At 39.5% G+C, this 24,988-nt stretch overlaps 1 protein-coding gene across 2 annotated transcripts; it reads left to right on the top strand.

Moving 5' to 3' along the window:
* Positions 1-103: 103 nt before the first annotated feature.
* Positions 104-24,716, top strand: LOC128265240 (ras-associated and pleckstrin homology domains-containing protein 1). 2 transcript variants are annotated; one of them, XM_053001115.1, is made up of 4 exons: positions 104-464; positions 17,012-18,107; positions 19,102-21,485; positions 21,585-24,716. In XM_053001115.1, the coding sequence occupies exons 1-3, from the start codon at positions 321-323 to the stop codon at positions 21,462-21,464; spliced, it is 3,603 nt and encodes a 1,200-aa protein (XP_052857075.1). In that variant the 5' UTR covers positions 104-320; the 3' UTR covers positions 21,465-21,485; positions 21,585-24,716. The 2 variants fall into 2 exon arrangements, with proteins under 2 accessions (XP_052857075.1, XP_052857076.1); XM_053001116.1 differs by lacking the exon at positions 104-464 and adding an exon at positions 13,006-13,193.
* The last annotated feature ends 272 nt before the right edge of the window (positions 24,717-24,988 follow it).

The following is a 24,988-nucleotide window of genomic DNA, read 5'->3' as shown; positions in this document are numbered from 1 at the left end:
CCAGCAGAGAAAGGGAGAGAGCAAGGGAGTGAGAGCGAGCAAGGAAGTGGTTTTTCCACCGAAAATATGGACAAAGGCAAACTGCAGAGTTAGCTGAATAAAAACGAGACTCAAACAGAAAAAGATATAGTGGTTAACTGCGAATCGTTGAAATTCAAGACGGATCGCTATCGCATTTCTTCAATTATGTCTGTTTCGCTTTTCATTCCGCTGCACTAAGCGATCGCAACACAAAGAGAGAGAGAGAGGGAGAGAGGACGACTCCCACTCCATACGCCCCCGCACACACACAAACACCCTCCCTCTCACCCATATTTACTATGGATTGTGGTGGTATTGCGGCACATCAACAACAACAATTACAACAGCAACAACTGCACTTACTCCAGCAACAGCTACAACAACAACAACAAGAGTTGCAGCAACAACAACATAACCTCGAGGAAGCAGCAACAATAACAAATGTAAGTATCTCCCAAGTTTCTGTTTCTCCGAATGTGTGTTTGTGTTTCTCAGTTATTTCCTCTGTACTTCATAATTCAGTCCTACACAAAAAAAAATGTATATATGATCGGGGGTAAAATCGTGGTGCAGAGTACACAGAAAGAAAAACAGCAATAGTCAATTATACCATTTCCTGACATGTTCATCATGTTACTTTAAAATTAATTTGACTTTCGTTAAGCTTCGATGGCGAAATTGAATTATAAACCAGTTCAGTAGATTATCATATAATATAAAGGTTACAAAGGTTTTTTAAAAGGATATAATAAACCAAAAAATAGTTTTTTGGTTAAATATCTATAAACTTAATTGTAACAATCTTTATTTGCTTAGTAAAATATTTTATTTTTAATATTATAACACATTTATATACATTATTAAAAATATAGTTAAATTGTAGGGTTAAACCTTTTTTGTTTAATTTTTCCATTCCTATTCAAATGGATCAACAAAAAATGAATCAAGGCGAATGTGGAGAGTGGAATAATTAATCTCTAGGCCAGCTGCTGGGGCAATAACAACAACTCAAGACTTTTTAAACCCAACAAAGTGCCGACACATTAATTGGTGTACTAACTTTTTCGCTCTTTCTTTCGCTTCTTTCTCCGTTGTTGCCCCATTACTTTCACCGTGCATAAATTCTGAAAGAGTTCCCGATCGCTGTTCTGAAGTTCTGGGTTTGTTTATACGCGAGTCCCAGCGAAACGAAGGAGAAAAACCCGATTCCCGATGAAAGACGATGTGCGATACTGCAACAACAACAGCGAAAGCCTCCTTTGTTTTTGCCGCAGCAGCGGGTGCTGCCCCTCCCCCTTCTGCGTCTTTATTTTCCATCACTTTGTGGCACCCCGACAAGAAAAGTCGATTAGTTTCTGGATCAGTATGGTAGTATGGGAGTATATTCAGCAAGTCAATCAAGAGTACTCTGTACAGCAACAGTATTATCCTAGACTTTTGATTTAAAATAATGGAGCATTCTTTTTCTGATTTACAAATATTTGGTAATCTTAAAAACTATATTAATTAATTATATTAATTAGAAGTATTTTGATTCCAAAAATGGGTTTGGGATAGAGTACTTATGAGTTAAACACGTCAATGATGTCCTTTACTGTACTGCACGCAAAAGCTACATAATGGTGGATGGGTACATGAAAAAAAAAATGTAATTTATAGTTTTTAAGTTTATTCAGATATTCTTTGCTGCAGTGCGGGAATCACACGACGTGACTGCGTGCACCTCAAGGATTCGCAGCAGGACATTTTTCACTCGGTGCGTGTCAAATTTGCCTAATTGCGCCCATAGGTCAGCAAAATTCGGCAAAACTGCGTTTACCTACCCAGTTTTGCTTGGCGGCCAGCACGCACAAAATTTCATTTTCCCAAAAGTTATATTTTACACATCAGCAAAAAGGTAGTGCGTATAGTTGAATAAGCCGTTGTTAAACAGCATTAAAATAAATGAAGGGACATTGGGTTTTTAAAAGTAAACAATTTCGCATTGTTTTGTAAGCATGAACGGTTAGAAAAAAGACAAAGATGGTAACATGCTTATTTGTCGACAATTATAAATTTATCTAGTCGACAGTAACACTCAAGATACGAATAAATTATTCTTGTTCTTAATTTTTTACTTTCCTTAATTAATATAATAAAAATTAATTTCATACACTGATTTTTAATATAAATGTAATTTTCTAGCTTATTCGTAAGCTCATAGAAATCAAAACCCTTTTTCCAAACACACACAGTTGGTTTACACAATCCAATCATCTAAATTACTCTATGGATATATAAACTATATAACTACTATATAATGAAACCTTTTTTTTTAAGACTGAGACTAAGACTAAGGTAATTTACTACAATTGTTTGTAAACAGATAAACTGTGTGATGCTATATTTAAATCATTAAACATATTATTTAAATAAATTCCTTTTATAACAAGAAAGTTAGTTCTGAAAGCAAAAGAGCTTAATCTAAGAGAGTATATGTTCATGTTCAATACCGACCCCAATTTGTGCCTAATGCCGCACTGATTTTTAATTGTTTTTTATTATTTTTTATACAAATAAATAGTAATAATTTACTCGTATGTATATATGCTTTGAAAGATGTATTTAAATAATAAGATAATCACTTTGTTCTCAAAGAAGTGGTCGTTACCTCTACTCTGAGGAAAATAACGAAATGTTTTTTTGATTTTGTTATGCAAGAACTTATCTTTAAAATTAGTTCCCGATTTTTTTCCGTGCTCGCACTTGCATTTGCTGTCCGGCCCTGCCAACTTGCTTGTATCCGCAGGCCGGTTGGCAGCACCGGCAGCTCTCTCGCACTTCTTGTGTTTGTTTTGTCTCGTGCGTTGGGTTTGTGAGTGCGCCATTTGCCTTTCGACCGACGCGCGCAGGAGACGTGAGGCGGAGAACGCTGGAACGGCGAACCGAACACGAAACGTAACGAATAACGAACAACGAAACTGAACACACGGAACGGCGGATGCGAGAGTGATTGGAAAACAGAGCGCGCGCGGAATTCGAAGTGCACAATTATTCAATTTTAGATTTATTTTTTTTTTGTTGACTTTACGTTCCGTTTCGGTCCAAATACGTCTCCTTCTTTTTTTTTTCTTGTTTGCCGCGTTTATTAAGTTCCTTTAAAGTGCCTGATCCATTGTGTTGTGATTGCCGCTTTTTATATACACAAACATCGGAAGAAGACGAGGAAGCATTGCCCGGGTAAATGAAGCAGTAATTAAAAGTGCCTTTCGTTAATTAAGAGAAGGGGACGAAGAAAGGCAAAGAAATAGAAACAGAGGAATACAAATGCACACAAAGGCAGAAGTGTTTGTTGTTGTTCTTTTTTTTTTGGCACTTTATATATTCACAAGAGAAGACAAGATATTCAAGCACTGATTTTAAGTGCTTAGAATTAAGTTTTTTTTTAATATGTTTATTCTGTCATTATAACATACATTGCACCGAGGCATATCTTTCAATAAACTAACATTAGCCAGTGCAGATGAATTGCAACAATAAAGTCTATTTAAGATGCATAAAAATGAAAACTCATTTATTATGAGCCAGAAATGTGCATTCACAGTTCACATATTATATGCATATGTACATTTTTGACCTCATTTCACTGCTACAAATGCCTTAAATATCCAATATTAATATTAAAAGCACGTTGCAGGTTTAAACTGTTGTCCTTCAAACTTAATAAAACTGTCTCAACCAGAAGTGATAAAAAAAAACAATTTAAAATGTAACCATAGTATTTGATTAGCGTAGAAACGTTTAGGTAAAGGGTAGGCTCTTAACACTGTTTTACTTGGTCTTAAATTTGTTGCGCCCTCTGTCCATTGGCTTTTAACTAACTGGAATCGAAGGTGGAGGTGGCAACCCTGTTACAACTTCTCCCCCTTTTGTTTTTGCCGGGTTTTCGCTCCTTCATTATCTGCGTCATTCCATCCCCCCGCAGGGAGTCACCCGCATCGTCGACTCCTTGGCCACTCTCTTTTCGCCCACACCCTATCCCCCTCCTTCGCTAAATTGCTTCTGCACGTTCGTCAAATATTTGCTCAACTCTTTTTAATTACATTACACACACTCACGCACACACAACGATTTTACCCCTTTACACGTACGCACCAAAAACAGATTGTAATTGCAGATCTCTCGCCGATTTAACGGGAGTAAGAGGAATGGGAATGGGACCAGACCAGACCAGACCGAAAAGAGAGCTGCATTTGGAAAAGTGTGACTCACAATTCCTCGAAATTCTGTGATTGATTTTATAGAGAAAAACTAGACCAGTTTTCCGAACATATAGCCTGCCCATTAATTACACTTGTACATATACATATGTATGTACATACCATACATATGATTTGGGCCTTTTATGTGTGTCATATAGACGGAGGGTGTCGAGAATTCGTATACTCTTGCATAGGGTATTTTAATTTAGATCAAAAGTTTGTATTCCTGGTTGGCATAACCGAGTGATCCAAGTGATCTTGTGTCGGGAATCCCGAAAAAAATCTTCTTAATTACAAGAAAACGAAAACTGCTTTTTTCTATTAAGTCCCTACAGAATTATAGCTATTAATTTTGTACAAACCATTGTATACAAATGGGACCGATGAAGGTACTGCACAATATCATTGAGCTGTAGACTTCCCATTTTCAAGACATTGGTTTCAAAGGTCCCGATTCTAAAAGAAATCATGATCTGAAGATCTTCAGGATTTTTGAAAACAAGACCTGATTTCAGGGAAATTATGTAAACGTTCTACATTACAATGCTTACTTTGGTAATGGTCCACTTGACCGAGTGATCCGTAATTGAAATGTACTGAAGAAAATCTATTGCGATTGCATTAGCCCTCTTTTCTGTTTCTGCTATTTCGTTCTGTCCCCCGACCACCCACACATGGTTGTTTCGTAAACTCAGACGCACACGAAATCTTAACCACGAGTTGGTATGTTCGCCCACAAATACATCTATGTACATATGTCCCAAAATATTTAATATTATATAGCATTATAGAAAGATATAGACAAATCTGAGTATTTCTTGGGAAAACAATTTTTTTTTTATTGAAAATATGTTTCTAGGAAAAGGTACAAGGTATTGTCTTCAATAAAAAATTGATTGAATAGTGGCACCCATTTTTAATTTAGCAACCACTTAAAAATCCTAGCATATTTATTTACTGGATATGACAAAATTGTAAACATTTTTTTTTTGTCTTTTTAAGTATTAAAATGTTGGCCCCTTAGTATGTCAAAAATGTCTCCTTCACTGCGAATGGCCAAAAGTATAGAATATACATACCTCTTCGCAGCAAAAAAAATTAAAGATTTTAGCCACTTCATGTTGCCCCAAGGCATAAATGGGTAATACGCTGTCCACACTTTGGTTGCATACTCTTGTGTTCCGATTTTTTTGTGAGCCCCATTGCTTTACATTTTATGATTTTCTTGTTACACGCCCTGCTGCCTTTGATTTGCTTTGCTTCGCTTTTTGCTTTTCTCTGTTTGCTTTTTGCTTTCTGCTTTTCGCTTTTACATGCGTTGCCGGCTGCGACATCGTCTGAATTTTTATGCGGCACTGCGACGCTGTACATTTGTTGTTGTTGTTGCCGCTGTAAAAATTTTATTATCGCTTGTTTCCGTTTAGGAACCAAAAATGGGGAAAATAATGTACCGCACACGCAAACACACACATGCGTTTTCCCTGCAAGCGTTTTATATCATGGGACTCACTATTAAGATACTTCTGAAAGTGGAAAATAATAATTCGTCTATAAAATAACCAAAACAGGAGAAAGCACTACGAAGGTGTCCCTTATATTTTATTTCTGGAAGAAGGAAATTTAAATCAAAATCTAGAGGATTTCTTCTCTCACAGTACATAACTTGAATGTATATTAAGCAGACCCTGTACTGCTTCTTCATAATTAAATAGCTACAAAATACCTAAAATATGTTAATACTTAAAATGTGTTGGACATACCAAAGGCTTATTGAGGCGTTACTTATCGTTTTTAATTTTCTTTTTAATATTTAAAAGTGCATAAAGCATTCTTTTTTTTATCTATTTTTTGTAACGAAAGCAGATATTCTTTCGACCAAATGCTTTCAAGGCAATTATTCTGTCGCCATACTCATTGGGAAATGCTTTTTGACTATTGTTCCGTTTTGTTCTGTTTCTTTTCCGTCTCCCAAATAATCTGACCGTCTGCATTTCCCAATAGGACCTTGGGGCATTAGGTCAGGGGTGCCCAGACCGATTGCTCTTTTGTTTTTGATAATGCTCAAGGTGTACGAACTGAGCAGCTATGTCGATCTTACTTAAAGGGCAGCAAATGCAGCTAAAATGTTTTTTTCACGCTTTCTGTCAATTTTACCAATTGGTATTGCTGATCGAAGCAACACTAACTTGCTTTCTCTTCCTTACAGTGCAGTTACACCAACGCGAGTTTAAGCCCCACAAACACAGAAACGCAAAACGAACGTTTACTTTGGCACAACTACTATACCGTCTTATCGTTATAAAAACAGGTGTTTTCTTGTTTGATTTGGAAAACAATAGCAAAGTGGACATAAGAACACCTCAATATTACCATCTAGGTCAAGGACAACCGAGGCAATGACTAGTCATACATTGCTATACATTTATATATTTGCCAGAAGTGTCTCTAAAAAGCCATACGTGTTCTGTTCTATTGACAATTTTAAATGGTAATAATTCAAAAAATATTTCAAAAAAAGTGCATGCACATAAAAATTTTACACTAATTCTGAACTGTAAAGAGTTTAGAACAAATAATTTGTTTGCTTACTGTCCAATTGATAATACATTTTATACATATTAATGTCTAGTGCGATTCCCTTATTTTCTTTTCTGTCCACCATTTATTGATTTTGTCCCTCATTCGATTCTTGGGATACAACTGCTTCCATTTGGGGTCGATGGGTCTCGTCTTCATTTCAAAATAAGCGGACATTTTCTCCTATATCGTATTTTTAGTTGTGGTTTTGGTTTTGGCTCCCCTCTGTTTTCGCCTTTCGCCTTTCCCTATTCCTTCTTTATTCTCCACTCATCTTCCGTCATCCGCTGTGGGCGTTTGTTACAATTTGTAAATTATATTTAAACACGAGCGTCTTTCGTCTTTCGATGCGGATTCGGATTTGGACTCGGACTCGGATTCGGATTTGGTTTGCGTCGGAACAGATCGGTTTCGTTTCGATCAGGGAGCTGCAGCGACGGGAATCGGTATGGGAATGGGAATGGGATCGGGGTCTCTGTGTGCCACCAAGTGGGCGTGTAGTGAACTAATTTGGCTAAAAGATTGTGTTTCGCAGGCAGAGACAGAGAGAACCAGAAAAAAAAAGACATGGATAGGGGAGGGGCACGATTGCAGTTGCATGGCAATTATTTAGCACACTGAACTCTGCGTCAAATGGGCTTCGGTCACACTGTAAATCAGTTGGCTGTTCCCAATTCAAATGCGATTCCCATTCCCATTCCTGTTCTCATTTCTATTTCTATTCCCATTCCAATTCCTATTCCTATTCCTATTCCTATGCCAATTCGCAGTCCCATTCCCAGGCTCAATGTTTTCGCTAATTGACTTCGTCTAAAGTCCGCAATAAACATTTCAGCAATTTAAAGCCGACTCACACATGGACCCATTCGGACTTCACACACGTTCGTTCGTTCGTTCGGATGTGTTTACATATGCAAGATCTAGATATAGACTAGATGACTGTATAATTTATAGATGGTCTTTAGCACATTTTGAATTCCGCATTCCGTTCCTAATTGATTCGGTTGAAAACGAAAAGTTCTGCGTGGGCTGTGCATTTAGCTTTCAATTTGCCGAATTAGTTTCTATGATTATAATGCACATTGATTGGAAGACATCGTAGCCGCCCATCTAGGCCAATGATTTATTGAATGTTTTGTGCCTATCGTCGGACTTCTTTTTTTTTTTTTTCTAAAATTCAATCCCCAGAAGCATAATCCACCACCATCACCTCACCACCCTCAATCCCTTCTAAATTGATTGAGCTGCAATAAAAATTTGTCAAAATTAAGAAAGGGTGGGTGAACCGACCATAAAGCTTGTAATCACACATTCTGATGATTTATAATTCAGCCCAAAAGGAGAATTATAACAAGAGCGAGGCCCATGAACCCAAGTACACGCTCTACTACACTGCACTTTACAGTATCAACAAGTGATTGATGTTGATGTGCATAGGAGTGGTGGATGGGGAAGGGAGGGACTTGCTCCTGAACTCAGGAAAACCGATTCGATCGCCTCCAGAGCAGCAGGAATGAGGGAAGGGGACATCTCAAGTTACGAGCGTTGCTCTTGCTCTTGGCACACTGGACAAAATAATATACAGTTGCAGCAAAAAAATAGCACTAATGTGAAGATAATTCTTTTTTGCTGCTATGAAATGTTCTGCTTAACATTATTTTCATTTTGTTTTTAATGTTAAACAAGGTTTTATATCTACTCTTTAAAATAAGATGAATTAGTGCCATAATGTGAGTCGTTTTTTAATTTTCGAACGCCTATTTCAAGGTGGAATCGTCAATAACTTTAAACGGAATGATTTCTCAGAGTAAAAACTCGCAGAATAATGAACATAATGATTAACATGTGACTGAAAAATTTCAACTTTAACTGATTTACACATCTATTAAAGTACGATGAGCACCTTCTGGCGGCTGTTCTCTCTGTAATTTGTTGCAAGTGTATCTGGGGTACGCCTTGAATGTGCACAAATGGGATAACCAACCACCGTTGGAGGATGTACTCGAAAACGCATCTGTTCCATGGGTCTACGACGTCTGAGACGGAGACTATCTTGATCTCATAATCAGCGAAGTGTGTGGTGTGTGTGTGACTCAGAGGGGTAAAAGAAAATAAAATAAAAGAAAAATAAAATAAAATAAAATAACATAAAGAAAAGAAAAGACAAAACAGACTAAAATAAGCGGACGAACGTCATCAGCATTTTTTGGGCCTGTTCCTTCTACGTCTCCTTTTACCACTTTGCATTGTGTGTTTGTGCTCGTTGGCAGGTGCAACGTCTGTTTGTTGCCATTGTAGTATAGGTTCCCCCGACATGGGCATGCCGATGAGTGCGTACCAGTTGCCCCGAAATAAAAGGGGCGAAACCTCGGATCCGATTTATTGTTGATTATGCTGAACAGGCGGCAGCTGCATTTAAGGACACGCGTCACTTGGCCGCTCCTTTGCACGCGCTACTCAAACACCGGAGAACGATCTTCGGCACACAACGCAGATTTCTTCTGGACCCCATTCCTCGTCTGGTCCATGTCCTCCTCGTTTTAAAAATCCCCTGCCAAGGGTTTCGGACCGTTTCTCAAGTGGGATCAGATGTTTCTTAAGGATCGCGTGTGTTGATTTAACGAGTTCTTCTTTCTCCTTCCGCTTCCTGATGAGTTTCAGCTGCGATTTGACAAAGGGGTTTCAAACCGTGGAGTTTTTGACCAAAAAGATACGGCTTTCAAAGGAAATAATGAGAAGACTGAGTTTTTAAATGGTGCGTCTTCTTAAAAATCCCTTTGCCTATCAAATGTTTGACAATCTTGTAACGTTTGTAACGCTCTTGAAAACCCTTAAAAAGTTAAAATAACTTTTGAATAAAATGCACTTAATCTTGCTTAAAATTTAGCTTGCTTTCAAACTTGGGTAAATCAATAATAATAATAATAGTTTAAAGTTTTCTATATTTTTTTTAATTTTGGCATTCTTTTTTAAATTTTGGCATTAAATAAACATAACTTGGTACAGTAGCAGTGTCACCGTTTCCTGGCAATTAAGGGCGCCCTTCATGGCTACTTATTCTTTGGTTTACTCCGCTGCATCGCCTTGCCTTGAACTTAACCCTGCGGGTTCACTTAACAGTACAGAGGCAGAAAATTGCCATCAATTCGCGTTGTTTTCGACTTTGTTGAAGCCTTTTGTATTAGACATATAATGGTGTTTTGACAATACCAAACAATTGGCCAATACCTATATAAATTTCATATTATTTTGCTGTTTGCAATCATATTCTATGGACCTTTATAAAAAATGTACTGTTAATAATTCTTACGGCTGGTGATAAAAATAATACAATTAAAAAGTAGTAATTGTTCACGATTTTTTCTATGGTCGGGCTATTTTCTTTCCGTGGAAAACTGGCGGGGGCCGCCAATTAGGCTGCTTAACGAACCAAGCCCAAAGTCAAACCGAAACGAAACGAAACGAAACGAACGACGCAAAGTTAAGTAAAGTGTAGTAAAGTCAACTCAAACGGAGTTAAACACAACTCTGTTGCTTCTTGATGGTGATGATGGTGAAGATGGTCATCAGCGTCAGCCAAAATGGTGGCGTAAATTCAGGCAGTCGCATTATAAATTCTGAATTCCATATATTATATACGATGTTTTCGTTTTATGAGCGACAATTTTGCCAAAGGAGCGAAATGCCTGCTCGCTCTATAAGGCCGTGGCATGTCTCTGGGTGTTTTTGTGTGTGAACGCGGCCCATTAAAAGTTAAATTTAATGTATTAATTTATTTTTTGTTTGCTTGCCATTGTTGCCATTGTGTGTGCGCTGCTCTTTTTTTTTGGCAGCGTTGTTTGTTGTTTTTATTAATCGACTGCGGAAGTTGCTGTAAATGTCCACAAACATGAGAATATTCATAATGTGTTTGGGCCTTGAACAAAGAGGTCCCCCACCCAGCTTGTTTCGCCCATTTCCACGCAGCCCAAGTGACGTCAGTGGGACAAAGGGACGGGACTCTCGCTTTTAGTTAATTACTGGAAATATTATTGTTGTGCAAAAGTAATTACTTTGGGAGTAACTCCCCAGGGAGTGGAATGAGCCCAGAACATGCCACTTCTGTTGAGTAGGTCATGAGTGCGGTGTTTGGCCACTTGTTAGACAGACTTAGATAGGATACCTTTTGGTAAGGTCCCCCACAGTGGCTAAAGTTGTTGGGGGAACTTTAAGCCCTAGCCTCGAATCGGACTTAATAGCTGGGCTCTCAGCTGTCTGCCCATACAATTATCGGATCCGCTAAGGCTATAATTGGTTTATCATGGAAGTCATGCCGCTATATTGGTAGCATTGATCTGGACCCGTGTGCCCAAGGTGAACAACAAAAAACCGATCCACTAAGAACATTGAACTGCAGCAGAAAAAACTTATTTACAAATCGAATACGACTGAAACGTAGCGTTTCAAAAAAAAAAAAAACAGTGCAGGGAGTGGTTTATTTCATTTCAGACTTTTGACGATTGTAATTTAAACCACTTTTAAGCACAGACGTCACAATAACAAGGCAGTTCTATGGCTGGTAACCAAAAACGGGGAAGAACTGTTGTAAAGTATAAGTATATTCTCATAATGACGAAATTAGCGGTCTTAACAGTTAACCCAAACATAACGTGGTAATGCGTAAAATCATAACAGATAATAATTAAATTTATTTTGAAATATGTTAAATTCTAAATGGCACGTAGTTTAGATTAAAATCGTTTATAACCAGCAATTTAAATATATTTTTTATGTGTCCTAGCGCACCACAGGAAATTGCAAAAAATCAAGCAAAATACTTAGAATAAAATATATTTTTAATATCGTGTGCTTACAAGCTTTTTACAACCAAGAGAATTTGTAAGTTTTCGTTGCTAAATTCGTTGCGCCTCCTTCTTTCATGAACTGAAGCTGAATTCATAGTCAGCATACTTTCGCCTTCCCCTTTTTCTGTTTGTGCTTAGACTGTTGACACTTAGTTGCGAGGACCATTAGTTTACCAAACAGTGAGCAGTGCTCAGGAAAAAAGTACCGGAACAATAATGGTTAAACATTGTCTAAATAGGAGTTTTTAGATTTTCAAAATATAATAAGTAGTTTCTTACAAGATGTATATAATAATCTAACAAAGTTAGGTTTAAATTGGCTACGTTTGCGATTTCTTTTCCCATTTCTGTAATACGCAGCATTACAATAAGAAATGAAAATTATTAAAACATGATAGTTGTGTGTGTTAACGTATCAGTGGTTTTGTTACCACTTTATCAACATATTAATTCAAGACAAAATAGGTACCCCTCTGTCACGCTATAATTCCCAATGGGTTCTCGTGTCGATTAGATAAAAACCGGTTTTGATCACTAGACAGGTCAGCAGTGTAAGCTGATGTCAAATGTAGGCTAAATTTTGAAACAATGGAAATTTTGCTGTGTAATAAACACAATAAATTTTAATATCTCCATTATTTTAAATAATTTTGTTCTTTATGTGCCACAGAAATAATTTCGACGCACAACTTTAGTGATATTTTTCCCGGTGTGGAACTGAGAATAGGAGTGCAGTAGTGGACCGTGGATCGACCTATGCAAATATGCAAACAAGAGTCGTAAACTAACAGCAACAAATGGCCGGTAGAATGGGATGCTGTGTGGGGTCTCTGCTCCTCTCCTCTCCCCTCGCCTGACCCCTCTGCCCAGCCCCTGGATATGTCAATAGGGATTTCTTGTTGCGGCCTGTCATTGAACCCCTTGTGGACAAGCGATTGAGTGTTTGGGGAAAGAGGGCGGCCGGCCGGCCGGTCGGGGTTATTAGATGCGACGCAGCCCTCTATCTGTATTCCGTTTCCCGTATTTATGTACATTTCTGTCCATAAATCAACGCTAGCCAAGCGGGGCGACAGTGCATTGTTGAATATGGGACCAACTCTAACCTCGTTGTAACCTTCCCCTCGTGCCCTTCGTGGTGCGTTGAACAGCTGACAAGGTTTAGGAGATGTAGATCATCCGCAGGTCCCAGTTCAGTTGAGTAAAGTGCCAATTACCTAAAAAGTTAATAAACGACAGCCCCACAACGCTGCAAACGAAAACAAAACAAAAAACGAAAACCTTTTCAAGCCATGCAATGACTCATTCAGTCGAGCGTTGAAAAGGCCATTAAAAAGGCAACTCCATCAACAGAAAGTAACCGAAATGACCAGTAAGACGTTGGCAGTTGTCAGCGATGTCACATGTTATAACAGTTACCTCGCATCGCATGCGATTGGATTGAATAGACGTCGAGATGCCCTCCAGGCTTAGAAGTCTAGCTGTACTTTATACTGGAATGGACGTCTCAAACGTAATACAATAAAACAATATGTTTTAAAAAAGTGTAAAAACAAATCAAACTGACATTATTATAAGGAGCTCAAAAAAAAACCAGAAACCGAAAAAATATGTGTCTGTGAAAATAGCGTATAATGTAAATTCAAGGCAAATCGTGTATTTTATCCGCATTGAAAGTTACTGTATTCCTAACGATTCGGGTTTCCATGTGTTTGGTGAACTTTTCATTTCTGCAAGATATTCAATCTTTTCCGTCTCCGTCTTTTTTTTCCCCCTTTCTCTTGGCCAATTGCCAGTCATTGTAATTGTGTTTGCCTTTCCACCGTTCTTTGTCGCCTTAATACGTGACTTATGCCTTGGTAAATTACTTAACACTTGCCAGTCTGGTGGCTAGTCGAGCGGTTCCGACTGCATTACATCGACAATAGCACACAGCGGCACACAAATGCATCAGGAGCAGTAACAAGCGATAAAAACAGTGCTCAACTATCGCACTGTCAGCGGCTACTGCTGCCGCTGGAGAAACGCCAAAAGCGCTGGAATGCGGGGAAGTCGGCTCCGCTTTTGATTTGATTGCCAAGCGACAGCAGCATTAGCAATATCCACAGCAAAAAAAAAAAAAACAAGAAGGAAAGCAAACTTCGGCAAGCCGAAGTTCATATACCCTTGCAGCTATTGCATTAATTAAATACTTTTGAAAACATTTAAATTATGATTTACTTGAGTATGTGCTAAAAAAAAACATTGAAACTATGATTATTTGCAGCTCAATTATTAGATAGTTATTTTATATATTTTTATTATTTCTATGGGAGCTATATGCTATAGACGTCCGATTTTGATAAAATTTATACCATAATTCTGAAATAATTAAACATTGCTATATGTCGAAGAACTAAACAAAAAATTAAAAAACAGAAAAGTTATAATTTTTTTCATTTATTTTTCCGATTGTTCCTATGGGAGCTATATGCTATAGTCGTCCGATTTTGATGAAATTGAAACCGTAATTCTGAAATATTAAACCATTACTATATCTCGAAGAACTAAACAAAAAATTAAAAAACAGCAAAGTTATAATTTTTTTTCATTTATTTTTCCGATTGTTCCTATGGGAGCTATATGCTATAGTCGTCCGATTTTGATGAAATTTAAACCGTAAATCGGAAATATTTTACCATTACTATATGTCGAAGAACTAAACAAAAAATTAAAAAACAGCAAAGTTATAATTTTTTTTCATTTATTTTTCCGATTGTTCCTATGGGAGCTATATGCTATAGTCGTCCGATCCGGCTCGTTCCGACTTATATACTACCTGCAATAGAAAGACAACTTTTGGGAAAGTTTCATGCAGATAGCTTTAAAACTGAGAGACTAGTTTGCATATAAACGGACGGACAGACGGACAGACGGACAGACGGACAGACGGACAGACGGACATGGCTAGATCGACTCTCCTAGTGATGCTGATCAAGAATATATATACTTTATAGGGTCGGAAACGTCTCCTTCACTGCGTTGCAAACTTCTGACTGAAATTATAATACCCTCTGCAAGGGTATAAAAACCAACTCGATATCAAATGTATATTTGTCAGCAAGTCCGTACAAATGAATTGAAAATATTGTTGTTTCATTCTGTAAAAAGTTCTAGGTTCGAATAGGTTTTCTGCTGCCATTTACTTTTGCGGTCCAAATAGTAGTAGTTTTTTTAACTTATAAAAATAGCTATCGAAAATAGTTTGAAGCAACTTTTGAACAATGGTTCACATAGTTTGGTAAAGCTAATGCTATAAACTAAAAGAATCAAATATCCAAATCCGCCTTTAAAATTTTTTGAAGAAAAAAATTTTATTTGAATTATTTTTTAAAAACGAATTAAATATTGAAAACATTTTTATTTCAATAGAAAGTTCAGATAGTGGATGATTTTCTTTAATATATTTTCCTTAATACTTGTAAAATCACGTACTTAAGTGAATTTCAAAACTAAAACAATATCAAAGGTTTCTTTAACTCAATTTCTTTATTGGCAAATAAGCATTATCAAAAAAAAAAAAAGGAAAATATATACTCAAAGGTATGTTTGGAGCACTTTACATTGTCCCATTACTATTATTTTGACCGTAACTGTAAGTTTTATTTATTATCATATTAAGAAAAGGTTTTGTGATTTTGCAATCATTTTATTTTGATATCTAGTATATAATTTATATGTATGGGTATACTGGTATCTGGTCCAAAGTGATTATTGAAATCACTAAATTGGCATGTGATTAATATCAATTTTTCTTTGTGTGTGGCTGGCGTTGTCGTTTGCCGGGGGAAGTTGTTGTCGTCCAAACTAAAATGTGTAACGTGTTTGAGGCACAGCTGACGCCCAGAAGGGGCGGCTGAGGGGGCGGAAACGGGAGCGGTTGGGCCAGCTGCATTGGCAACCGACAATCGCCAATCGGCAATCGCTAATCGTAGAATCGCCGCTCGCCAACGGACGCTCCATTGTGGCACGTTTCACACAACAACAACAATAGCCACTGAGATGGAAGGTCCACTGATAATTCTTAAACATTTCTGGGTCTCGTTATAAAGCCAAAGTTCCCCAACTACAATTATCATCTGCCGCATTTTAAATTCGAGCTATGGAGACCTCGAGTCACAGAGAAACGGTTCGGAAAAGTTTTCATGTCGCTTTAATTTTATTTTGACAAACAAGCAAAGAAACCGACTTCAGTAAGCCGAAGTTTGTATGCCCTTGTAGCTTTTACAAAAATAATATATTATATTCAACGAATATATTTTGTTTTTATGCATATATGTAAAAAAAAACAATGACTAATTTTATTAAAAAAAACATAATTTTGAAACAGTAAGCCATTACTATAACTCTTTTTTCTTATTTATTATTATGATTTTTCCTATGGAAGCGGTATGATATATATCTCTTCTTCACTGCGTTGCATACTTTTGATTAAAATAATAATACACTTTGCAAGGGTATAAACATGATACTGTGTCGGAATTGATAAATTAAAATTAAATTCATCAAAAGCAAACATATTTTATTGAAAAAAATAAAGCGAATTGTAACAGCTATTTGATAAAAGTTCTCAAAAAAAAATGCCAATCTTTAGGAGAAACAATGTTATGTATATTTTAAATTTGGATTTTAATAAAAAAAATTGTTTGTAGATAAAACTCCATAGGAAATAACATCGCTCTCTGGTTTAAAGTTGTAAATAATGGGTGCCAGCCTAAGAAAACAGTTTATTGTTTATGACAATAACAAGGCAATAACTTTACAAAATAATGAAATACCTTCATACTCATCAACAATATACAGATGAGGTCAAAATAATAGTAGTTCTTTAGCTTATGGACATATCAATCGAAAATAGTTAAGAAGCAACTTTGGAGCTTTGTATTTTATATTTTTGTGAAGCTAAAATACTATAAACTAAATAGGGCAAATATAAAAATCTACTGTTAATAAGGGTATAATGTTTTTAAAACAAAACTATTTTTAAATTTGTAATTTAAAAAACAGGTCAGATATTAAAAACATTTTCATTTCAGAAGACGATTTATGATTATTTTCTTAAATTGCTAAACAATCTATACTACAGTCTTGCGAAAAATGAAATTAAGGAATTATTAACAGTTTTTAATTTCCTTAAAAAACTAAGTCTCATTTTGTTTATTGTTGATGTTCTATGTTTTAAAGATATGTTTTTAAGCCCTTTACATTTTCCCACTACTATTGTTTTGACCGCAGCTGCATAAAGTATGGAAACAATGCTAATCCCAGCTTGTTGCTTTTCCCCCATTGCAGATCAACCTAAGGGGCATCTTGGTGGGCGGCGCTGCCAGCGGCGCAGGTGTAGTAGGAGCAGCGGCTGGTGGTGCGACGACGACGACCGCCGCTGGCTTCGTGGCTGGTGGGGATTGCCCCGTGATTGGCTCCGGTGCTGCCACTGGCGTTAAGCTGCGCAGGCACAGCGACCGTCCCCTGACGCCGGAGGCCAAGCAGCTCTCCCACACATACCGCATTTCGATGGCCAACCTGGAGGACTCGCAGGAGTCGGAGCTGGACCAGATCCTCGGCGAGCTGAGCCTGCTGGAGGCGCAAATCAGCTATGGCGTCGGCGCTCCGCTGCCCGGCGCAGGTCTGCAGGTAGCGCCACCACCTGGCGTGGGCTTCGGTGCTCCGTCGCTGGCCTCCATGTCGGCTGCCTCGTCGCGATCGCATTCGCGCACCAACAGCACCATCTCGGCGGACGTGAGCAGCTGCTCCTCGTCCGGCATCTCGGAGAACGGACACGGACACGGGCACGGGCACGGACTGGGATTGGGACTGGGACTGGGAGTGGGTCACATGAGCGGACCTGTGTCGGCCGGAATGATGATGCATCCGTCGCCGCCGCCGCCACCATCGCTGCCGGTCGGCATGACCATGGGCATAACGCTGGGCGTTGTCACGCCCCGGGAGCCGCGCACAGAGTCGCCCGACAACGATTCCGCCTTCAGCGATACGGTATCGCTGCTGTCCAGCGAGTCGTCGGCCTCCTCAAACACATCCCTGCAGCAACAGCAACAGCAGCAGCAGCAGCAGCAACAGCATCAGCAGCAGCATCAGCAGCAGAAGCAACAGCTGGCCAGCTCCGAGAAATCGATGAGCCATGGCCAGCAGAGTGGCGCCAACAGCATCTCGAAGGCGGCCAAAATCCAGCTGGCCCTGCACAAGCTCGAAAGCGCCTCCATCCGGCGCCTGTTTGTCAAAGCCTTCACCTCCGACGGTGCATCCAAGTCGCTGTTGGTGGACGAGCGCATGGTCTGCGGGCATGTGACGCGCCTGCTGGCCGACAAGAACCACGTGCTGATGCAGTCGAACTGGGCGCTGGTCGAGCACCTGGGCGATCTACAGATGGGTGAGTGTGGCTATGGTCGCTGCGATAACTCATTGGCTTATGATTGGGAAAGAAAAGCTAGGTGCTAGCAGTTCTGCCATTAGTTCATGAAGAGTTCATATGAAACATTCATTCATTCATGAAGGACAAGAGTCTTGGCCAGAAATTTAAGCAGAGCAAGTTCGAATATTTGTTTAGCCTTTTGTATTACCATTAACTGGGAAAAGGATTCCTAAAGTCATGACAGACATAAAAAAGACGGTTTGGCCAAAAATTCAGCAGGCAAAATGTTTGGAGCAAATCATCATTACCTTTTTTAGCTAAATTAAAAATAAAAATATATACAAAAAAAAAAATAATAAAAAAAAAAATAAAAACAAATGACAGTGTAGAGCCGAGAGAAAGACAAAAACAAATTTAACTTGGACTAGCGTTGAATAAAAAATTAAATTATAATTAACTGGGAAAATGGTTGTTAAAATCATGGCAGACATAAAAAACATATTTGAGGCAAATCATCATAACCTTTTTTTGTAATTAAATTAAAAATAAATAAAATAAAAGGTGGTACAATAATAATATGTACTACAAATGAGTCGTGAAAAAGACAAAAGCAAATTTAACTTGGATTAGCGATGAAAAGAAAAAAAACTCGGTGTAATTGTTGTTAACATTTTGAAATCAATTTTATTTACATTTATTTTCTTAAATTCTTGTAAAACTACTTAATGCAGCAACTTTAAACAACTTTAATTATTCTTGAAAAACTAAAACAATATCAAAGTTTTTTTTTAATTGATAGGTAGGCATGATGGTAAATTAAAAGAAAAGTTGTACCATGTGCCTCGATCTTTTTAGCAACACAAAGAAGAAACGAAACATCTCCTTATGCCGTGTGCAATTACAACTAATTTAAAGCCAATAAAATCGTTGAGTGCTTAGTGCCATAATTCAATTTAAAATACCAAAATAAACTGGATGTATTAATCCTTATCCCATTTTCTGCCCCACACAGAACGTCTCTTTGAGGACCACGAACTGCTGGTGGACAACCTGATGACGTGGAACTCGGACGCCGGCAACCGCGTGCTCTTCCAGCAGCGACCGGACAAGGTGGCGCTGTTCGCGCGCCCCGAACTGTACTTGCCGGGACCGCAGATGGCGCCCGGATGCCAGCACGACGAGCAGACGCGGCAGATGCTGCTGGACGAGTTCTTCGACTCACACCAACAGCTGCAGCTGGACGGGCCGCTCTACATGAAGGCGGACCCGAAGAAGGGCTGGAAGCGGTACCACTTCGTGCTGCGCTCCTCGGGCCTCTACTACTTCCCCAAGGAGAAGACCAAGAACACGCGCGACCTGGCCTGCCTCAACCTCTTCCACGGCCACAACGTGTACACGGGCCTGGGCTGGCGCAAGAAGTGGAAGTCGCCGACGGACTACACGTTCGGCTTCAAGGCGGTGGCCGACTCCTCGCTGGGCAAGGCGTGCCGCTCGCTCAAGATGCTCTGCGCCGAGGATCTGCCGACGCTGGACCGCTGGCTGACGGCCATACGCGTGTGCAAGTACGGCAAGCAGCTGTGGGACAGCCACAAGTCGCTGCTGGAGGACCTGTCCTGCCTCAGCCGCCACGACGACGCCGTCTCGCAGTCGAGCTTTGCCGCCTCCATGCGCAGCGAGTCCATCTCGAGCATCTCGTCGGCGGTGCCGTCGCAGTGCGGCAGCGTTTCCTCCGCCATCAGCAGCATGTCCAACTCGACCAGCGGCCGCACCTCGCGCGCCTCCAGCAGCAGCTCCAGCGGCTGCCTGTCGGACGACAACAACGGCTTCGACTCTGAATTCACCACGGGCACCATCAAGCGCAAGCCCTCGATGAAGCCCAACCTGCCGCTGACCACCATGACGCGCCAGCTGAAGGAGGTGGGCGAGATCACCATCTGCGAGAGCTCCGGCGGCGGCGGTGGCGGTGGCGATGCCAGTTCCCCTGAGCGCAGCGGCACGCTGACGCGCCGCCACAGTCGCCGCAAGTCGCAGGAGAGCAATGGCAGCGGCACGCTGAAGCGACGTCCCATACCCGTGCCGGTGGCGCTTCCCGCTGCCGTCAAGCAGTCGTTGGAGCCCATGGGCAGTGCCTCCTCCACCTCGTCCAGCAGCAACTCCACGCCCACGCCGACGCCCAGCATCTGTGCCAAGCCGCCGCCGGGCGATCAGGCGCAGGCCCAGGCGCAGGCGCAGGCTGCCTCGTTGATGTGCTCGTCCACGTTGTCCCTGGACTCGCTGCCGCCGCCTCCACCGCCGCCGGCTTTGGATGGTTCCGAGGATCACGATGTGTACGGTTCGCAGCTGTCGCTGGCCTCGCTGCCGCCACCGCCGCCGCCCGAGGAGGTGCTGGCCATGACGGCCTATGCGGATCCGCCCAGCCCGGCCACGCCCACACCCATGAGCACGCCCATGGGAATGGGAATGGGGATGGGAATGGGAATGGGGATGATGATGCCCAACAGCAATGGTTCACTGCCGCCGGCGGTGCCGGCCAAGCCCATCAAGCCGGCCGTGAAGCAGCCGAATGCGAGTGCGAATGCGAGTACCCTCAAGGCAGCACCGCCGTACAAGGCGCCGCCGGACTATGTGGGTCCCGCTTTGCTGCCCGGACCGCCGTTGCCGCCGCCGCCACCCGCCCAGAAGAAGGTCTCGTTCGCCGACTCGCCGGTGCTGCTGCGGCGCAAGATGTGCTCGCCGGAGCCCGTGCTGCCGCAGCGCTCGCCAAGCACCACGCTCAGCTGCCATTCCAGCTCCAGCGCGGGATCGGCCGCTTATCAGACCTACGCCCCCGGACCGATGTTGCCGCCACGTTCGGATTTGGCCCGCCTGTCCAGCCAGAGCAACGGCAGCAGCAGCAGCGCCAACGAGGTGACCTCGCCCAAGCGCCTGCAGGAGTCCGCCTCGAATCCGCCCCGCGACTTTCTCAAGGATCTGCAACGCGTGATGCGCAAGAAGTGGCAGGTGGCACAGAAGTGCAAGGCGGAGCCGGCCACAACGCCGCACGAGGTGCTCGGCTTCCGGGACTTTAGCAACGAGGACCTTCTGGCCGCCCACAACCTCAACTCGGGGGCCAACTCCTCGCACTACTACCGCGAGACGGCCAATGTGAGCCACTGGGTGCAGGAGCACTACGAGTACGCGCACAACGCGCTCTACGAGAACGTGCACGCCCAGGCGAGGGCGGGCGGCGCAGCTGGCGGCACTGGCGGCGCTGGCGGAGATGCTGGCACACCTCCGCTGCCGCCGCCGCCGGGTAATTCGGTGGCCGCCAAGAAGCGTCCGCCGCCGCCGCCTCCGAAGCGGAGCGACAAGACCCACCTGACCAACCGGGTATAGGATCATTATCCGATGAGAAGGGTAAGTGGTGGATCTTGACTTAGAGAATCCACCTTAATGTTGACTGGTGATTTTCAAATTTATATTGGCGATCCTTAAACTAATTTCCTATCATTCCAGGTGAATCCGCTCCAGCCACACACACACACACACTTGGGATCCTCATTCTCCAAAGGAGGGATTTTCATGGAGGAGCACAAAAATTTACTTGTCTAAAAGAAAGAAATTCCTACAAAAAGGCGTCAACAGAGCGAGATGGAAAAACCACTAATTAAAGCATACATTATGTATGACTTATACATATATATATTTTCTAAGAATATGCTATGGCCACGCCCACTTCTCTTACACAAGTATTACGCCTAACAGAGAATCAAACTGCAAAAACTTTTGACTTAGTTTAGAGTCAAGTCAAGTCAAATGTGTCAACAATTTGTAGCCGTTTCGAAAAAGTTCTCAAATAATATTTTCAATCGGTGCTGGATATAAACTGAAACCCGTACTTGATCTTATACATTGGCAAAATAAAATTTAAATTAAGAGGGATTTTAAAATTGAAATTTTAAACAATTTTTTACATTGAGCATTAAAGCTAATAATAGGTTTGGGTTGACACTTTTGACCTGGTTTGATTCTTCAATCAGATTTTGATGCATTTCGAAAGTCGAAATATTGTTGGGTTAATAGTAACCAACATACAATACAAAAGCAAAATGCAAAAAGGAATTTTGCATTAGTGAAAATATTTAAGCTAAATTTTAGTTTGTAAAAAGAAAAGAAATAATGCATTTTAAAAACGATTGTGCATTATTTAAAACACTAAATTAGCGTCAGATAAGTGTACAATGTGTTTATATATGCATGCACTTTTTTTAATTGTTTAGTTGCTCTTAGTATTGATTTTATAATTTTTTTTTCTCGATAATCTCTGTAACGTTAGTGAACGTTTTGTAAGCGCATGAAATGCGCTGCGCTAGAAAAGGAAATGCCTTATAAAGCATATAAACCTAAAAAAGGGAAAGCCCTGCATATACACCTAATATATAGTAATGCATGTATGTGTTGATCTATCCAAATTATTTGCTGTTCAAAGCGATATTATACACTTTATTTGAAAAATGTAATTCCACATTGATTGTTCAGTTAAAATAACCAAATGCTTAGTTTTCAAAATGTCTGTCAAGTTCCTCAATAGAATACAAATTTATAATTCTCTTTGTACTTATAACAAACCACAGATAAAATAGGCAGATCAGCTATAAAACACACTTTGTATGTGCAAATCAAACTATTTATATTAAAGGCAATAAGGGAACGTTTAATTATTTCTGTACACAAATCAAATATGTAATTCATCTAGAACCTGTAATAATATATAAATTAATTATTTGCTAAATTTCGCTTACGAATTGTGTTTCTCAACATATAATTTTTGAAACGTTCCTATAGGTTCAATTTTTATATGCATATAATAAATGAGTTTAGTGAAAGCTATATTTTTTTTTGGGATTTATTTTTCCCTGCTGTGCACTAATCAAACTAAATTACGCGCAGAATAGCTTTCAATTCTAGATGATCGATTGCCAATCGATAAAAATATATTTTGCAATCTTTAAGTGACCTACTTATCAACGGTTTATCGTTTTTATCGATTATATATTGATCAAATTTGTAATTGTTTTTGTGTAGTAACTTGTTTGCCATTTGTTTTGTATGTATGTTTGTGTACAGCCAGAGACAGCCATATATATAAATATAAGCATATATACGTGCCTGTATATCGTAACCGGTTCGCCAATAACTTCAGTTTAAAAGTGTGAAAACTGAAACATCTTATCATACACTATTCGGATTGAATACTTTTGATCCTGTGGTCCCGATACACACTGTATAAAGGCATAGCTATATAGTTCTATATGAAGTTTTGTTACGTTTAAGCGGCGTGTGTGCTGCGCAATCGAATAATGATCGAATCACTCGACTTAAATTTCGCCTTCTCTCTCCAGCCATCCTAGAAGTGTTCAGACTCCAATCCCAAAAGATCCCGCATCAGCTAAATAAGCCTGCTTTTTTCTCATCCTATGTCACACAACCACAACACAACCTTATATAAATATATGAAACTTTCGTTTGAATACAAGAATCAAGCATTGGGTTTATTATGGTAAATTTGCATTTTACTTTCCTACGTATACAAAACTAAAGGGTATTATGCATATAGATCTAGATATAAACATACTTAAATAAAGGAAATGCCAATTTTTAAAGCTTGAATTTATATGAAGATATTTTTTAGAAACTATACGCTATATATATATCTATATATATATATATATATATGGTAGGAACACAAGGATGTGCCATAGGCGCCGTCGTCGTGTCAAAACAACAACAACAAAAAATAAGAAAGAAAAACCTGCAACATTTTTTGCTAAATAAATGTAACAAAATCTAAATGAACCTAGTCATTAAGTCCATGATAACAAAAATAAAAACTTAAATTAAAAGCTAAATAAATTCATATTTAAATGGCATGCATATATACATATGTAATTAAACGCAAAGGAAAGTGAAATTTAGAAACTTACTCAATGCTTTTACTACAAAAAACCATTTTAAATATAATTTGTTTGCCATTTTACATATAATTTGTGATTTTTTTTTGTTTCCGTTCGTTGCTTAAATATTTCAATTTCTTTGTATAAACAATTAAGTAATGAAGAGAAATAAATCAAGGTTCAACTAAAGAACAAGAAATCAAACACAAAACAGAATCCTAATTATATAAAGTAAGGAAAACTCAAATTACAGCCCTAGCTAAAACTAAAAGAAAAGACTACAGCTGAAGGAAAGCAAAATAAGTAAGTTCATTACTATATCGCCAACACATTCAGACATCATTCATATGCATTAACTACAAATTTACAAATACAGCAACGGAAAACTAAAACATCTAACTATGAAATCAAAGAAAACATCAATTTTTTAAAATAAGCACCAGAAATTCTTTGCAGGGCTATTATATAATAAACAATGTTGCCATTTGATACCATTTTTTCCACAAATAAAAACACATTTGATATAAAAATATATATGACTATATATACCTTATATTCCGAATCAAATGGAATTTTTTGTAATTTTGATAGAAACATTCAAAACATTAAAAACGAAAAAGAACAAACAAAACTGTGCGAATGAAACGTGTTACGAAAACTATGAGAAATAAATGCGAGAAATGCCTAAGAAAAATTTAAATTAAAACGAAAATCTATTTATTTAAAAAGGGTTGACGGTGGGAAGGGAATTATAGTCCTAAACAAGCTAGTTTTGGAAAGCGACTATTCTTAATGGTTTCATCATACCTTATGTGAAAGTAATATTCTTATTACAATCAGCATTAAGTTAGTCAACTTTTTTTTTGTGCATAAACTATTTAGTTTCTAACTCAGTAAAAATAATTTGATTGCGACAAGAAGAAAACAGCCAAATTACTATTAAATTTCGATTCAGTTGTAAATTTA

This window comes from Drosophila gunungcola, unplaced genomic scaffold (assembly GCF_025200985.1).
Source record: "Drosophila gunungcola strain Sukarami unplaced genomic scaffold, Dgunungcola_SK_2 000105F, whole genome shotgun sequence".
Lineage (NCBI taxonomy): Eukaryota > Metazoa > Arthropoda > Insecta > Diptera > Drosophilidae > Drosophila > Drosophila gunungcola.
The sequence above is the reverse complement of the archived record's forward strand: the minus strand, read 5'-3'. Positions and strand labels throughout refer to the sequence as shown.

Coding starts and splice junctions, on each gene's coding strand:
- LOC128265240 (XM_053001115.1), top strand. CDS start 321: ATGGATTGTGGTGGTATTGCGGCACATCAACAACAACAATTACAACAG. Junction 465..17,011: donor AAGCAGCAACAATAACAAAT/GTAAGTATCTCC, acceptor CCCCCATTGCAG/ATCAACCTAAGGGGCATCTT. Junction 18,108..19,101: donor CCTGGGCGATCTACAGATGG/GTGAGTGTGGCT, acceptor TGCCCCACACAG/AACGTCTCTTTGAGGACCAC.